Below are 18,848 nucleotides of genomic sequence, written 5' to 3'. Positions count from 1 at the left end.
CAACCTCTGCTTCCCAGATTCAAATGATTCTCCTGCCTCAGCCTCCCAAGTAGCTGGGACTACAGGTGTATGCCACAATGCCCAGCTAATTTTTGTATTTTTAGTAAAAATGGGATTTCACCATGTTGGCCAGGCTGCTCGAACTCCTGACCTCAAGTGATCTGTCCACCTTGGCCTCCCAAAGTTCTGGGATTACAGGTGTGAGCCACCGTGCCTGGCTGGGAGTGTACTTTTGAAAGAAGAGTCTTAATGACACTATATCAAAGGTGACTCACTCCACTTCATGCATTTGAACCATGCTTGCTGCCCATGTCTGTGCTATACAATGTAAGATGCTGAGGACACAGAAATGGAAGACCCAAGGTATCACCATGAATTACACTGACTCATTTTCTTTATCTGCATTTGCCAGAACTCCATCTGTAAAGGCAATCCACTTAACTGGCCTGATTTGTCCTTCCTTAATGTATTAAAGAAGTTACCTCTATACAGGGGAACCGAAGCTGCATAATTAGGAACAGCTGTTAGTAGCAAAACACACAGCTGAGGGCAAAGCTACAGTTCTTAGGAGGACATTGCTCAGTCAAAAATCCAAGGCCACAGGACTGTACTGGAGCAGGAACAAGTCACTTATTTAGTGGTCCTGAGGGGTTTGTCCCTGCCACATGACACTGGCAAGCTAATGAGAGGCCCTTATGCTTCTGGCTTAAGTCATTCTCCAGATGACTGTAGTAGCCTTCAAATTCATTTTCCCATTCCTTCCCAACTTTTGTGAATACCATTAACAAAGCCAAAGTCAGAAAAAACACAAGTCAGATTCTCCAGATTTTCTCTCTCTCTCTCTTTCTCTGTCTCTCCTTCACAATCTGCAATGGCTTACTGTGAATATAGAACAAGGCCTCACTTCCTCTACCGGGTTTTCAAGACCTTCTGTAATTTGGTGATAAACCCTTTCCTGAGTCTCAGCCCTCATTGCACCCTCGCAGATAACAAGGCTTTAGTCACATTAGCCATTCTCTGCTCCTCTGTGCCTTTGCTCATAATGTTTCTTGGGCTTAGAAGGCTCCCTCTGCCATCACCATGACTCCCACCTATAGAAATTAGAGTAATCCTACTATGCGGCACTCATGCCACTTTTTCCATGAAGTCCTTCCTGATACTCCCAGTCACAGAAATTCTTTATTCCTTTGCATGTCTATCATTTTTCTTTTGTAGACGGACCATGTGAGGCAGAAAGGCAGGTGGTCTGCTGCAGTGGTAAAGGAGCTGCACTCTGGAGCAAACTGCCTGGGTTTGAGTCCAAGCTGTGCCACTAACTAAATGAGTGATCTTGGATAAGTTACTTCACCTCTTTCAGTTTTCTCATCCATAAATGGGATAATAACAGCATCTATTTCACTAAATTGTTATAAAAGCAGTAGCATCTATGTCATTGGTTGTTAAATTATGAAATACAAATAAAGCACTTCAGACAGTGGTAAGCACCGTATTATTAAAAGTATGATTACTACGGCACTTACCTCCTACAGCTTTACAATGTAGTTATCTCCTATTCCAGTTCCACCAATCATATTTTTTCTGGAGGGAAAAAACCATGCCTTATTGTTACCTATCTCCCAAGACTATAGTGAAAATTGGCTTAGAAAATGTATGTTGTTTACACTGTGTTTTGAACTTTAGACAATCAATAAAGCTGTTATTACTATAATTATTACTGTTACTAATATTACTTACTATAATCTTTGTTCTGATGCCTGTGCCTGACATTTTAATATCTAGAGAAGGCGTTGATCATTGTTGAATGGTTTAAGACATACACAAATGAAGGAAATGAACTTTCAACAGGAAACATGCCTCACCCCTTGGATGGGCAGAATAATCAGCAATATCAGAGATTCACTGTCCTTTCCTCCTGAAAGCCCCTGGGGGTGAAATTTCAAGTGTTACTCACAAGAATCCTGCAGCATAGGAATCTGATAGATTGTTTGTGCCTCCAGCTGAGGTGGTCACCACACCTTCAAGCCAAATCTTCTTTCCTGGAGTGTATGTATTAACCACCTGTTTACACAACAAAAGCAGAAGGGGATAATGAGGTTTTAAAAACTATTCCCACATGAGAAGAAACATACATTCCCTTAAGGAAGTTGATCTGATTTCCTGTTTTCAGGGGGTCATGATTTGTGCTTTTTTATGATGATGCACCCAGTTCAGTGAGTTGGCATTCACAAACCAAAATGCATTAACATTGACATGTGCCACTTAAAGAAATTATCATTTTTCCCTAAGTAAACCCAACTGACAATGTGACAGAACAAGTGCATACTCCAGGATGTAAACTGACTGCAGTACTTTCCACTAAAAAATATAAATCATATTGTGTTTCCAAATTACCAAGCATTGAGAAACAATGCTTTTCAGTCTCTCTTATAGCACATCTATGACACATGCACTATCTAAAAGCCACGAATGCATCACAAGCATCAAAAGTCACATATCACAAGCAAGTAGAGAGAATGTTCGCGGGAGACGTATTTTATAATTACTAGTGCAGGTAGATTGTAATCATATTTTGAAAATAACTGCAGTAAGGGTAAAAAGAAAAGTCACTGACCCACAAATGACACATTCACACAGGGAATAACTGCATGCCTTCCAAGCAGAAGCAAAACTTCTTGTCGAAAGGTAGCACGCTGAAGATTTGAAATGGCCCAGTCTCTGACCCACAAGGGGAAGACTGACCAAACTATTCAGATCAGGGTGAAGATGCTCTGGATTGCAATCTGGTGGCACTTAGGAGTAAGATTGTATGCTGGGTAGCCCCTGAAAACAGAGCCTGAGTCAAAGGCTTGTCTACAGGTAGTTCACTCAAGAAATAATACCAAGGAGCAGGAATGAGGGACTGGGGAACTGAAATAGGGATGAAGGGAAAACTAAGACAAGGATGCATTTTCAAATTGACAGCCAGTGCTGGCAACTACTCAGTCTCACAGGGATCTTGGTAAGAGCCTTACAGACTGTGTCTCAGAACTGACCCCCAAGGGGGTACAAGAGAAAGCATGAGTAGCCTTGTGACCATTAACCCCTTGCTCCTCTAACCCTATTTCAAGTGCAGGCCTGAGTGCTGAGTAGATTCTCTGAGTGTTCCTTCCTCATCTCTGCCTCAGAGAAGGAAATAAGAAGTGAGATACTACCTAGTACACTGACACCTAGCTGGCTGCAGCCTGCATGCTGGCCCAGCCCTGATCTCTACAATGATGGCTAGAGTAGGAGGTGGGACTGGGAGGATGCCAGCTATGCGCTAAAGAGGCTGGACAAAGAAAATAGTGTATTTAGGTCCTATGGCCCCCCAACTACTCTCCTAGGCATACACACCAAAGCAATTCTTCCTCAGGTCTCTAAAGAGTAAGAATGAGAATTCTTTCTATGTCACTGCAGCAGATGTCCATTGCTAGAGGAATGGAAAAATAAAATGTGGATATATACTATGCAATATTATGCAGCAGTTAAAACAATAACGTCAATGTAAATCCAACACCATGAATAGTCTTTAAAGGTTTAGTGGTAAATTAAAAAAAAAAAAACAAACACCAAATGAGATTTATGGCACAATATTACTTATAAAATTGCTCATTTGCACTCAATAACACTAAATACCCTATAATGACACATGCCTCTTAAGAACATATATCAAACACATAAGGAAAGCATGTATAAGAGAGAGGTGAAAATTAAAACAAAAACAAGACCTTTCATGAACTGATGATAATAGTTTGCTGTTAGGTTAGGAGTATTATGTTAATTTAATTCTCTGCACCTGAAGGCTGTCAAAAAGAAAAAAATATATGTGGCCAAACCCATGGGTACATAGACATCAACAATCAATCATATTCTTCTTTTCATTTCTAGCGAGGTACAGCTCCCTGCCCTCTCTCCCCACATTTGCTAGACAATGTGCATTATTTGGAACGTATTTTGGGTTGGCAAAGTTACTGACCTTTTTCAGAAACAAAATTGTAAGAAAATTACACAAATTTGAGATTAAAGTGAGTATTATGATCATAAATGGAAGAGAAATCCTGAGAATTAACGGTGGTGGCTAATAGCATGTTGGTAAAGATTAAATAAAAATGCACTCTTATACACAAAAAAAGAAGAGTCATTTGAGGATACTACCAGGTAGTCCTCTTACTCCTTTCAATACTGTTCAGCCTGCCCAACTCAAGGGAAGCAGGGAATTGTAGGAATAAGAAAGGAAGAAAAATGCCTTAAATAATCAAAAGACACATCCATATGGCCAGATTAAAGAACTACATCTATGATTTCCCTTAAAATATGGTGCTAAAAACATCTGTGTACATGATAAACTATCTACTTCCTTTATGAGTAACCAGAGCAGAGTAATATATTTGTGTTTTTCTTTTTTTGTCTTTGGCTTGGAGGTTATTTAATGTTTAATTTTGTGCTCAAAGATATTAAAGGCAGTTAGAGAAAGGAGCTTTGGTTAAACAAAACAAAAAGGTAAATACTGTAACATAAATGAACCTTGAAAACATTAAGCTAAGTGAAAGAAGCCAGACACCGAAGGCCACATATGATATGGTTCTATTTATATGAAATGTTCAGAATAAGCAAATTCTTAGAGACAGTAAGTACACTAATGGTTTCCTAGGGCTGAAGAAGAAGAGGAAGTTTAAGATGGGAGGGGGAAAGGAGAGTGACTGCTAATCAGTATGAGGTTTCTTTTGGAGGTGATGAACATGTTCTAAAATTAGACTGTGGAGATGATTTCAAAATTCTGTGAATATATTAAAAACCACTGAATTTCATACTTTCAAAGGGTGAATTTTATGCTATGTGAATTATATCTCAGTAAATAAATATATGTAAAAGAACACATTAACAAAAGGAGAGTTACGGTCTCAGTAGGCAAATAACCATAATGTGGAAATAAGAATGTACCTTGGAAATTCTGGGTTATGCTACATGCTACTTGTGACACTTGTAGTAGTTATTATCTTGGACTTCAATTTCTTCATCCACATTTAAAGTCATGAATTTGTGGTATATGAACTCTTAAGTTTCTTTTAAATATAAATGTTAAAATGTGTTAGTATTTTATAATGCTAATGTAGATTCCCTTGGTTATCACTCAAAGGTCAAGAGTATCTTTGATTCTGAAAGTTAAAACAACAAGTATGGGAAATGAAAAAAGTCAAACACAGCTCAGAGCTGGTCATCTCAGAAACAAAGATCTGGGCTGGAGGAAAACACTGAGAAAGGTAGAAAAATCCACAGGAGTAAATGAAATTGCCTAGGGAGAATATATAAACATGAGGCTAGAAAGGGCTGAGGATTTCCCATCAAAAACATTAATGCATTATCAAGGGCATTAACTAATTCATTCAACAAATATTTACTGAGCACCTACTATATGCCAAGCAGAGTTCTAGGGGTGGATCTATAGCAATGAAGCATAACAAGTCTTTGTTCTTGTTGTCTTACATTTTAGTCAAGGGAAGGAGAATAATAATAAATAAGTAAACAAATAAAAGACATTTAGATAATAATAAGGGATGGAAGAAAACAAAACAGAGTAACACGCTAGAGAGCAATTTGACAGGAGGGTAAGGTCAGTGCTTTAGATAGTGGTCAGAGGAGGCTCACATGGAAGGTGGTATCTGAGCCGAGAACTGAGTGAAGAAGGAGCCAGCCCCTTAATGGATCTAGAAGAACAGCACAGTAAAAGGACCTCAGGTGGAAACAGGTCTGCTGTGTTTAGAACCAAAGAAGACTATCTGGAGTGTAGTAAGTAAGGGAGTGAAAGATTTAAAAATGAGGTCAGAGAAGAAAGGAGTATTTTTATTCTGAGTGTGATGGAAAGCTATTGGAGGGATTTAACCAAGAAAGTGATTGGATCTCACTTATGTAAAGATCCCTGCAGCTGCTATGAGATCACATATATATATATATATATATAAATATATATATATATATAAATAAAATGAAACTATACCATGATACAGTTATTTGTATATCATTTTAATTGTTAAATGATAAAAACTGTAAAATGATATACAAATTAGTTTATCATTTTATAACCACTTTGAGCTTCAATTTCCTCACATGTAAGCTGGAAAAATACCTGATAGGATAGTGTTAAGGACCTTTCCTTGTCAAAGGCCAAAGACACATATACTAGGCCAGTCCCAGGAAGATCCTGAGAGCGAGTGAAAACGAGCACAGACCTAGCAGACACACATTTATGTGGGTCTGTCTATGGTGATGCATGAATTCGGAGGAACTAGTGCCAATTATTCTTACGGTTTGGTGGTAGGATTCTGAACTACCATTTTTGATCCACGTAAGAAATTCAGGAAATTTTCTAGAAACCTTGAACCATTAGCTCTTTGAAGGCAGGGAATACTCTTATTCACTTTTGTATTTACTTCCTATCAGAATGCCTGGCACAGAGTAAGTGCTTCACAGGAGATTGTGTGTAACACAAAGAAGTTAATGCAATTCCACACCTGCCCTCGCACAAGCTCACAGTAAACTACCACTCCTTAAAGAAGTCATGTGACCTGACAAAGGGCGACTAAACTGATCAAAGAATTGGAAGCAATATGTTGATTGCAAAAACAAAGGCATACAGTGAAAACCTATTACAACATGAAAGATCTAGATAAGAGCAACATGCTTATTTGCCAAATCTCAGGATATCAAGCCTCTCCTTGATCTGAGAGGGAAGAGGAAAATTCTGCTTTGCTTAGCAGGTAATTTATGTATGGAATTCAATAACCTCAGAAGTGTTAAAGGTCAATTACCACACAAGGTGATTTGGATACCAGAAGGATTTTATGTGTTATCAAGCTCGTTATAATACTCTGATATTAAGAAAAGAAAGAATCATGTATTTCCACATTTATCACTTGAGGACGTTTGTTATAAGTACAATAAGTCTTCACTTAAAGTCATCAATAGGTCCTTGGAAACGGCAACTTCACGCGAAAGAATGTATAATATAACCAATTTTGCTATAGGCTAAATGATACTAACAAGAATTAAGTTCCTATGACATATTTCTGGTCACAAAAACATCACCAAATTTCTAAGTAAAAACCCCCAAACTTTTAATACTAATCACTGAAATAAGTGTGATCTATATATACATTTAAAAAAGATGAATAGGCCGGGGTGTGATGGCTCACACCTGTAATCCCAGCACTTTGGGAGGCCGAGGCGGGCGGATCACGAGGTCAAGAGATCGAGACCAGCCTGTCTAACACGGTGAAACCCCGTCTCTACTAAAAATACAAAAACAAAATTAGCCGGGCGTGGTGGTGGGCACCTGTAGTCCCAGCTACTTGGGAGCCTGCGGCAGGAGAATGGTGTGAACCCGGGAGGTGGAGCTTGCAGTGAGCTGAGATCGCACCACCCACCACACTCCAGTCTGGGCGACAGAGCGAGATGCTGTCTCAAAAAAAAAAAAAAAAAAAAAAAAAAAAAAAGAAAGAAAGAAAGAAAAGAAAAGAAAAGAAAAAAGATGAATAAAAACTAAAAAATTATTTACCCAATTTTTGGTGAATCAGTGAGTGGTGGTAGTCATGGAGGTGGGGGGGTTAAATCAAGGAATTTGTTTGCAAAGCAAAAAGGAGCACCTCCTACCACCAGGAATTTCAAAAACAATCACAAATATGACAGACTTGCTGTGTGCTTTACTGCCACATCGTTTATTGTGCATTTGTATAATTATTGTAGACTTTACAAATTTTTATTTTACAATAATTTTTATTCATTCATTCATTTATTTTCCAACGTGCTTATACCAGTTCAGGGTTGAGAGTAGCCAGAGCCTATCTCGGAGGCTCAGGGTACAAGGTGAGTACCAGCCATGGACAGGTCACCATTCCATTGCAGGACCACTCATACCCACACCCATACTCACTTGGACAGGGACCATTTAGACACCCAGGAAACCTAATGCAATCTACATATTTGCAGGAGTATCTGGAAAAAACCCAAACAGACAGTGGCCCCAGCTGGGAGTTGATTTTTTTTTCCCATCAATATTATAATAAAATGAGGTTAAATGAAATGAAATTATTCAAGAACCTACTGTACTTAGTTGGATGGTGGCATGCCGAACTCAGAGGGGTGATTTGTATGAGACGATTATTTTTCAAAAGGAATTCAAACTCTAGCTCCTTTAAGTGAGGACTTGATTCCAGAAAACGGTGGGATTTATAAAATACTGTGTCCACAGGACCCTTCAAGGACATAGACTCTGTGTAAATAAAAGTTACGCCTGTAGCCCTACTACTTGGGAGGCCGAGGTGGGAGGATCACTTGAGGCCAGGAGTTTAAGACCAGCCTGGGCAACATAGCTAAATTCCTCATCTCAAAAAAGAAAAAAAAAAAAAAAAAAAATTAGCCAATCATGGTGGCTTGTGCCTGTAGTCCCAGCTACTCCGGAGGCTGAGGCAGGAGGCAGTGAGTTATGTTCACACCACTGCACTCCAGCCTGCATGAGAGTCTCTTAAAAAATAAAAAAAAAGTAAATCAGAATTCTCTTCTGACTTGCAGGGAGATTTGAAAGGAAACAATCTAAAATTGAGGAGCAGTTAGGGGCATGGACTCTGGAGACGGATTGCCTGCGTTTGAATTCTGGTTCTATTATTTACTTACTGCATGACTTTGAGTGAGTTACATTACCTCTCTGTGTTTCAATTTCCTCAACTGTAAAATCACAATAATATCTGCCTTAAAGGATTTTATGATATTTAAATAATATAATATTTGTGAAGCAGTTGAAGTAGTGTCTGGCATATAGTAAGCACTTAGAGGTGTAGACCAGAATGTTACCTAGACCACTCTCCTTGTCCAAGGCACATGAGCTTGTGTTTGAATGAATAACATTAGAGTTGGTTGCTTTTCCTTCAGACATAACACTTGCGGTGATAGGTAATAGCCCAGATGTATGCTAAGCAGCAGGAAAGGCCAGTTTAGAATTTAAAATGCACATGGATAATTCACACAAACATAATTATCATTCAGAGTAGTTCATTTCTCCACTCTCAGTACAGGGGTAGTTCCAGTCAAGCCACATGAACGAAAAACACACAGTGAGGGACAACTTTGATACAAAAACTAAACCAGTTACGTGAAATGTTGTTTGGGGAAATAGTCCTAGAAATTTTTAATGTTAAAAGTTCTAGGAGTAGTCAGTACAAACCAACAAATATTTTCTGAGTATTTACAGTTTGGGGCATGGCGGGAGGCTTATGACCTCTGTATCTTCCATGAGCAGAGAAGAGCATCATGGTGACATGTCATGGAGGTACAGACACTGAAGCTGGGTGCTGGTTGGGTCCAGAAAGGAAATCAGCATGGGCAGAAGAGGAGAGAAAAAAATTAGGAGAAACAGATGGAACCAGCTGCAAAATTCCCTTAGAAAGTAAAACTCTAAGAAACTGAGGGCTATAGTTCAACACTGTGTTTTTTTTGTAGTAAACATGATTCTCCCTGTGCTAGAAGAGAGAAAATTGGAGTACTTTGGAAAGAAAAAGGGTACAGTTGCTGGTGAGAAATGATGTGCCAATGAAGGCTATTTTAAGGGATACACTGTCTGGGGAGAAAGAAGTACAAATGCTGAAATTACTTAAGTGAAGGTAAAGGGAGCTGAGTGGTTGGCTGCCTTTCAGCAGTTCTTCTGTTCCCAAATAGACTTCAATCCTTGGGTCCATGTGGTCAAGGGGGCTTTCAGGTACCCAGAAAACTGCTCAGTAAAGGGCCAGTGGCTGCTCTGAATCCTTGGACCTGCCAGAGGCAGAGTTGTATAAAGGGAAACCCTTCTAGCTCCATTTCTTCATATTTCAGGGCTGGGGACTATGAGTACTGTTTCACATGGACATGCTGAGGGAGGAACAGGGAGACAGAAAGAGAGGGGAGACTAGAGAAAACAGCCTGGATTTTTTTAGTTTATTTTCCCTACCATTTTGAATTTTAAAAAAAATGAAAAAAAAAAACGGTAAAAATAAGAAAACAACAATGTATGTAGCACATTTGCAAATCTGGGCTTCCTTTTCCTGTGTTTCCTTGATATCCTGCCTCTAAAACTGTGATCTAAGTCCTTTAAAAAGACTCTTGAGAGCCTGGCTTCAACCACTGGCTGTGTAAGAAATGGTAGCTTGCAGCAGCAGACATGTTGTTTATGGTTATCCAAACCCAACACCTTCCTTAATGAGAAAGGAAGCAATAAAACAGGAATAGTGGACAGGCCAGCTGGGCTAATCAGCCCTGGCAGGAGGCCCACCCTCCAAATGAAGCTGGAGCCCATTAATTCTAGCATCTCATCTAGTTGGAAATCAACCTTCCCCAGAATTTCAGGAAGAACAGTAGCTCTTTAAGTAACCCAAACTAGTCCTCTACAGAGTTGGTTACAAAGAGCTGAATAGCTACAGGAAGCTTCTTAAACCTTACCTACTCACAGAGCTCTTCTTAGGGACATCCTTGCCTCTTGGCAGTCTTTGTTCCTTATTGTATTTATAAGTGGTCAAGGCAAGAGCTCTGTGCCTTTCCTATGTTTCTTTCCATCCTTCTTTCGCGTTTTTTGACTCTCCACTTACCTGCTGCATTAGGGCAGAGGATATTGACTCTGTCCTCTTCTTCCTCACTGCCCTTCCCTGAGTTCTGGATCTTGTCAATTGTTCCTTGGTCATCCTGCCTCTAATCTTTTCCTCTTCTAGTCCATCCTTCACACTGCTGCTATTTGTTAACTTGACAAATCCCTCTCCAGCCTTCAGTGGTTCCCTATTGCCAGCAGCGGTACTCAATTATTTGTGCTCAGAGAGGTCTGTTTGATCAGCTGGGAGATGTGCTACAAGCAACTTGTTTCAGATACTATTGAAAATAGTGATTTGGGAATAATTTACTTCAAAATAAAAAGAGTGGATTCAAAGTTGTCATAATATTTCGCCAAAATTCTGAAATGTTTCCTTAACTGGGAAAAAAAAACTAAAGAGCTAGTAACTGCATACAACCCATAGTCTATTTTATCTATTTGTCCATGCGAGTATTTTAGACATGATAAAATAAAGTTGAGAACCACTGAACCACAGGGCAAGATGCTAACTGCTTTATTTAACTTGTTATCTTAGACTTTCACAACCACCCCTTAGCTACCACTTCCCCCATTCCTCCCCTATGGGAGGAAGACCTATGGTTCACTGCAAAGAAAGGACTCCTACTTTTCAACTACATGAAGTAATAGTTTTTTACTGATTACCGTTCCCCTACTCACTGCTCATCCACATAGTCTGATTTTTTTTTCAAGCCTATTTCAAATGTTATTTCCTCTGTGAAACTTTCCTCAAACCCTCAGAAAGTTAATTATTCTCTCCCCTGGGTTCCAAAGCTCTTTGAACCTACCTCTGACCTTGACCTTATTATACTGAATTGTAATTTTCTATTTTTTTTTCCTTTTTGCATGCCCTATAGAATGCTTGACAATTACTTTGCTTATAAAATACTTAATAAATAAATGAGAGAGATAATATTTCACTGATGAGAAACCTAAGTTTCAGAGAAGATACCTCAGCATCACAAGGGCAAACACCAAATCCTCACAGTTCCAGTTTAGGGCTCTGTTCACTTTCTAATTGAATTTCCTGTTTGAGGAGACCCACAACTTCTGGTTGGCTAAACTGCCTCCATATTTAACATGTCCTTCTTAGGTTAGACAAGCTGGGCTATTCTGAGCTCAGTCATTCCAGTATCTCATCACATTGCTCTTGATGTATTTCTTCTGTCTAATGTACTTCCTGTCAGTTTCATTAATCTTTTTCTGTATAATTTCTTTTTATCATCTCTGTGTTCTGGAGTGCCATCTTTGCCCATTTTCTTTCGGTATCAGATCAATTTTTAATTTGCGGCTTCTGTTTTTGTGACATTTTTAGGATTTAAAATTTGCATTCTCTGCACTTGTTATCTCAAACCACAGAAAAGCAGATGAATGTAATTGCAACAAAACATAAAATTAAACTAAGAACATACACAAAAAAGACAAAGTCACTGGGGAGGCAAGGACATTATGATCATATGCAAGAAAATGGGAAATAAAAGTTTCACAGAGTCCCAAAGCAATGACGACGTTCAAGGGTAAGTGCTAGTAGAGAGACTGGAAAGTAGCCACTTGCACATAAATTACTCTTCCTTTCTTTCCCAGTCCTTTTCTGTGACTAACCAACCCCTACCCACTTACAAGTCATAGGCTCCAGTAGCCTCACTGGTAATTTTACTCTTGCTTAGGACAAACCCTATAGTCCTCCCACTTACATGCTGAAACACTGCATGGTCATCCTAAGTTGCCCCTTCCTCCTGATGAAGCTTTTTGCCCCAAACAGCAATTTGCTCCCAGGGCCATTCCTCCAAATGTCCATGGGTAGCACATACCTTCTTCACATTGTCATTGCCTTGCATATTGCAGGACCTTACTAAACACTGACCAAGAGCCTGTGCATATGAAACATATGAATGGAATCCAGTAGGTCAATGCAAATAACACTAAAAAGTCTTGTCCTCTTCCACTATCACTTGCCTAATATCATGATATCCAACTTCATTCATTCATTCAACCCTCACTTCATTCATCCATTCAATTCATTCAACCCTCACTTCCAGGACACTCACCCTAGCTTATTAATTGATGGTGGGGTCAAATTGATGTTCTTTCACCAAGAACATTCATTCAGTACTCTCCCTTGAAAGGCTTCCTAATCCTGGGTGGTTAGGAATATAAATATTACATCGGTTATAAAATAAATAGTTGATAAGTGTGGGTGATACTGAATAGTGTAATGGATAAGAGTGCAGGTTCTAGAGTCAGATGAGCCTCAGTTTGGATTCAAATTTTAATACTTAAAAAGCTCTGTGGACTTGAGCACATCACTGGTTTATTTAATAGATTAATAATATATAGTACACTCAATAAACAGCATTTATAACCCAAAAGGTAATACAATTATTAAATTTCTGTAAGTTAATGATGCATTTTTCACAATTCAATGCTTTTGGAACCAGGATATTATTCAAAATCAGTATCAAATGAAACTTGCCTGCTGTTTACCCTCTCCCTTCCCAGTTGTTATTAAATTAATGGTGAATTTTCTAATATTTGTTCTAAGATTCAAGGAAATATTTGTATCTAAGAATCAAGGAAATTAAGGTTCATGGAATGACAATGACTAAAACTTTGGTGTTCTTTGACAGTAAACATACCTTTCGGGTCAGACTCCCCAACTATAATATTGTTCATGTCTTGTATATGAAGGCAAAGAGTCAAAATTTCCCTTAGGTCATATTCTCCCATTTGCAGATGCACAGCCAAGTGGGGTCACAGAGGCTAATTTACCAAGAAGTTCACGGAGCTTAAATTTCCAGCTCCCTGCTTTCACAGGCATCTAACAATATCCTAAGAAGGGCCCTGCTAATGTGTTCATATGGTCAAATATTTACATAATTTGCAGATTTCCTTGTTTTATTTTCCTTATAAAGGTCCCCATTGTATAAATGTCAGGCCCCATAAAACTCAGAATCACTCATTGATGTTATCCCGAGGTATTAATGTGGTACAGTTTGTATTTGGGGTCCTGTGCCTTCTGAGTACAGGTGACCCTTAAATGACATGGGTTTGAACTGCTAGAGTTCACTTATACGTTAATTTATTTCAATGAAAATTATATTGGGTGCACCTGCCTCTCTTTTCTGCCCTTCCACCTCCTCCACCTCTTCTGCCTCTGCCATTCCTGAGACAGCAAGACCAATGCTTCCTCTTTCTCCTCCTCCTCAGCCTACTCGATGTGAAGACAAAGAGGATAAAGACCTTTATGATGATGATGATCTGCTTCCACTTAATAAACAGTAAATATATTTTCTCTTTCTTATAATTTTATTTTCTTTCTTTTTATTCCTTTTTTTCTTTCTTTTTTTTTCTTTTTGGAGACAGGGTCTTGTTTTGTTGCCCAGGTTAGAGTGCAGTGGCAGGATCCCGGCTCACTGCAGCCTCAACTTCCCTGGGTTTAAGCAATCCTCCCACCTCAGCCTCCCAAGCAGCTGGTATCACAGGCATGTGATACCATGCCCAGCTAATTTTTGTTTGTGTGTGTGTGTGTGTAGATACAGGGTTTTGACATGTTACCCAGGTTGGTCTCAAACTCCTGGTTCAAATGATCCACCTGCTTTGGACTCCCAAAGTGATGGGATTACAGGTGTGAGCTGCCATGCTCAGCCCATGATTTTCTTAATAACATTTTCTTTCTTTTAGCTTACTTTATTACAAAAATACAGTAGATAATACAGATAACAGACAAAATATGTTTATCAGTTAGACTTATGCTATATTATCAGTAAGTCTTCTGTTATGTTATCAGTAAGGCTTCTGGTCAACAGCAGGCTATTAGCAGTTAAGTTTTGGGGGAGTCAAAAGCTATAAATGAATTTTCGACTATACAAGAAGGTCAGCGCCCCTAACCCTCATGTTATTCAAGGACCAACTGTATTTCCTTGGCCTGTGTTTCTCTTCCCCTCCATCAAAACCTGCTCTTGGAAAAGGATCTTCCATTTGCCTTTAAAGCCTTAGTGTGAATTTAAGCCAGTGTGGTCTACCTCCTCCCAGATAGTTTACATTCTTCATCATCATCCTAATGTAGAATGAAAGATTGTTCACTCAAATGAAATGTCTGAAACAGACTGAAATATTATTTGGGGCCACAAAAAGACTTTTCCATCACTCCTAAACATACACTGAAGATACTTTCCTACTATGTCTATATGTAGGCATAGCTCATAGGGCTGTCTAAACTGATTTCCATCTATTCAACACTACCGCAAAGTTAGCAGCAGATAAGGTTCTTCTGCAGTGTAAACAGCGGAGACAGCACATATAAATGTGAATGAGATAAGACATTACTTCTTTTGTACTTCAGGTGCTTTATTCTGCTCATTCACCTGCCCCTCGCTTTGTGCATCCTTCCCTCCAACACGCATTGAGCACCTGCTAAGTGATGGGCACTGGGACATTGAAATAAGCATCAATATTGCCGAACGAATGAGGGAATTTAGGAATGAATCAAGCAAACACTGATTTTTGTGGTGATACTACGGTTCTGTCCCTAGTTTTCATTTTCCAGTTTTCTTCATTAGAGAAGACTAATATTATCACTGTCCTCATGTTTCCTTTAATTGTGCCTCTAGTTATTCTATGGTCCTCAAGAATAAATGGGTTTTTGTTTGTTTGTTTTGCTCTTTTCTTCTTATTTACTAAGAGGCTCAAATAAGCAGGTAAACTGGAAAGCTGGTTAAAAGCAAGGGTTTCTTTTAAAATCTATTAATTACTTCAAATAAATTACATGTCCTTCTCCCTTACTTCCATGGTCCTGCAACTACAATATATTGGAAGAAGTGGCATAATGTCACTGCATTTATTGAGACTTCAAAAGAGTTGATCTTTATTACATATAAACAATCATAAGCAATGATAACAAATGAAGGACTATGCTCATATGACGAACCATACAAACCATTCCTTTATCCATACATGTCTACCACCAGTGGTCCTCTGATCATACCCTAAGAAGAACTGTATAAATTAGAGAGAGTCTAACTTTTAGGTGTTAGCCTCAATGTCATTTTCTCTGAGAGGACTTCCCTGATTTCCTTTTCTTCACAAACTAAGGTGGGTACTTCCCACCATGGACTCCTATAGCATCCTGTAATAGGAATCATAACATCTTATTACTGTTGCTTGCTTAATTATCAGTTTTCCCCACTGGACCATAAGGTCTATGAAGACAAGCATCACATCAGTCTTGCTCACCATTTTATTCTCAGGGACGTGGAAAATTCTAAGAATGTTACAAATAGTCAATAAATGAAGGAAGGAAGGGAAGAAAGAAGGAAATGAAGGCAGTTAGAATGACTACTATAAAGAAGACAGTAAGAAATGCTGTGAGGTATGCAGAAAAGAGAACTCTTATACCTGTTGGTGGGAATGTAAATTAGGACATCCATTATGGAAAACAGTATGGAAGTTCCTCAAAAAGCTAGAAATATAACTACTGTGTGATCCAGTAATCCCAGTACAGGCTATGTATCCAAAAGAAAATAAGTATGCCGAAGAGATATCTATACTCTCATGTTCACTGCAGTACTATTCACAATAGTCAAGTTATGAAATCAACCTAAGTTTCCATCAGCAGATGAATGGAGCCAGGTATGGTGGCTTAGGTATGTAATCCCTGCACTTTGGGTGGCTGGGGAAGGAGAGTCACTTGAGACCAGAAGTTTGAGGTCACCATGGTCAACACAGCAAGACCCTGTCTCTACAAAAAAATGAAAAAATTAGCCAGGTGTGGTAGCGCGGGCCTGCAGTTCCAGCTACTTGGGAGGCTGAAGCAGGAGGAGCGCTTGAGCCCAGGAATTCAAGGCTGCAGTGAGCTATAATTGCACTACTGCACTCCAGCCTGGGCAAAAGAACAGGACCCCCTCTCAAGAAAAAAAAGAATGGATAAAGAAAATGTGGCATATATATTTGCAGAATACTATTGAGCCATAAAAAAAGAATGAGATCTTGTCATTTGAGGCAACAAGAATGAGCCTGGAGGACACTGGGTTAGGTGAAATAGGTGCGGCATAGAAAGATAAATACCACATATGTTCTTGCTCATATGTGGAAGCTAAGAAATTTGATTGCATAAAAGTAGAGAGTAAAACTGTTGTTACTAAAGGCTAGGAAGGGTGGGGAGTGGAGATAGAAGAGGTTGGTTAACAAATCCAAAATTACAGCCAGATAAAAGGAATACATTCTAGTGTCTGATAGCACTGTAGGGTGATTATAATTAACATAATTTATTGTACATTTTCTAATGGCTACAAGATTTTGAATGTTCCCAACACAAATAAATGATAAATGTTTGAAGTGATAATTGTGTGAATTATCCTGATTTTTTTTTTTTTTTTTTTTTTTTGGAGACAGGTCTTGCTCTGTTGCCCAGGCTGGAGTGCAATGGCGTGGTCTCGGCTCACTGCAACCTCCACCTCCTGGGTTCAAGGGATTCTCCTGCCTCAGCCTCCTGAGTAGCTGAGATTACATGTGCCTGCCACCATGCCTGGCTGATTTTTGTATTTTTAGTAGAGATGGGGTTTCGCCATGTTGGTCAGGCTGGTCTCAAACTCCTGACCTCAGGTGATCTGCCTGCTTAGCCTCCCAAAGTGCTGGGATTACAGGCGTGAGCCACCGTGCCTGGCCAAGTTATCCTGGTTTGATCATTACACATTGTATACATGTATTGCAATATCACTCTGTATCCCATAAGTATGTATAATTATTATATGTCAATTAAAAATAATTTTAGGAAAAAGGAAGGGAGGAAGGAAGAAATCTTTCAAATATTGGGGGAGCCAATTGTTGAGTTTATTTAGTATTCAAAATGCAATAATATGGACAGTACTTTTGGAAACACTTCCTTTATGACTGGGATTACACCAACTCCTTTCTGTGCTTATTGAATTACTGAACATAATATCAAAAAGTGTTATTTCCTCTTCCGATTCCTCTAGGAGATGAAGACACAAATCACAGAGTCCAAATGACTTCAGCAAAAGTGGTTCTTCTTGGTTCTTAAGTCATTGTTTTGGAGTCAGCCCAGCTATCCAGACTATACCATCTGCACTGTGTCCTAAACTTTCTCACTTTCCCATCTGACTCTTCCCTGTATTTTTAGATTATCAACTCTTTCCTTTGACTCATCTCCCAATGTACACATGATCATCATCATTCTAATGAAAGGGAAAGAGTGTGTGGATCATCCAAAGGGGTGAGTTGTCCACACATTGCTCAAACATGTCTCTATTTGGCTTTCAGATGCATCATGTAGATTTTCATATAACCAGATAATTCACCCACTGCTCAGAAAACTGAGAATTCTTCTCTAAGTGGCAGTCCAAATTTGCAAACCACAGCTGTTTTTAGCAATTGAATCATTGTCTTTCAGGTGCCAAAAATATCACCTATCATATTCCCCAGAGTTCAAAAAAAGAGGAAAGAGGAGAAAAAGCAAAGAACAAGTTGAGGATAAAGGTAATGTAAAGCTTCTCTAGTTACAGAAATTATTAAAAATAGCTATAATAACTATAACAACAATAATAATAGCAATAAGAGCTAGCATTCAATAACAATGAACAAAACAGGGCATTCTCACATGACTTCCCTAATCTACCTAAGAGGGAGGGAGAATAGTATCCTTAGCATCTTCATTTTACAAAGAGACAAAATCAGAGAAATCAAGTAAGTGACTGGCCCAAAGCCACACAGCTATACTTAAGCCAGGCCATCAGACTTCAAATCCTGGGCCTAATACCCTATCAAACAGCCTTACCAGTGATTTATAAAGCCACTCCCACATGGCACCATTTTGGTGAAAAATCTGCCCCTTTTCTACCACTGTGGGCCTAATGGGGTCCTTAGGACTTCAATTCCTTTTTTTTTTTCTTTTTTTTTTTTGAGACGGAGTCTTGCTCTGCCGCCCAGGCTGGAGTGCAGTGGCCGGATCTCAGCTCACTGCAAGCTCCGCCTCCCGGGTTCACGCCATTCTCCTGCCTCAGCCTCCCGAGTAGCTGGGACTACAGGCGCCCGCCACCTCGCCCAGCTAGTTTTTTTTTTTTTGTATTTTTTAGTAGAGACGGGTTTCACCGTGTTAGCCAGGATGGTCTCGATCTCCTGACCTCATGATCTGCCCGTCTCGGCCTCCCAAAGTGCTGGGATTACAGGCTTGAGCCACCGCGCCCGGCCTACA

General features: G+C 39.3%; 1 protein-coding gene across 9 annotated transcripts in view; it reads right to left on the bottom strand.

The window, feature by feature from the left end:
* LOC105478425 (heparanase 2 (inactive)) overlaps positions 1-18,848 on the bottom strand; it is an 870,370-nt gene that overhangs the window by 154,961 nt on the left and 696,561 nt on the right. For all 9 annotated transcript variants that reach the window (XM_071069334.1, XM_071069329.1, XM_071069335.1 and 6 more), the window contains one exon: positions 1,952-2,058. In XM_071069334.1, coding sequence (XP_070925435.1) covers positions 1,952-2,058 — 107 coding nt within the window. The remainder of the gene's footprint in view (positions 1-1,951; positions 2,059-18,848) is intronic.

The sequence above is a fragment of the Macaca nemestrina genome, chromosome 9 (assembly GCF_043159975.1).
Source record: "Macaca nemestrina isolate mMacNem1 chromosome 9, mMacNem.hap1, whole genome shotgun sequence".
Classification (NCBI taxonomy): Eukaryota; Metazoa; Chordata; class Mammalia; order Primates; family Cercopithecidae; genus Macaca; species Macaca nemestrina.
Note: the sequence above shows the minus strand (reverse complement) of the source record. Positions and strands in the feature narration are given on the sequence as shown.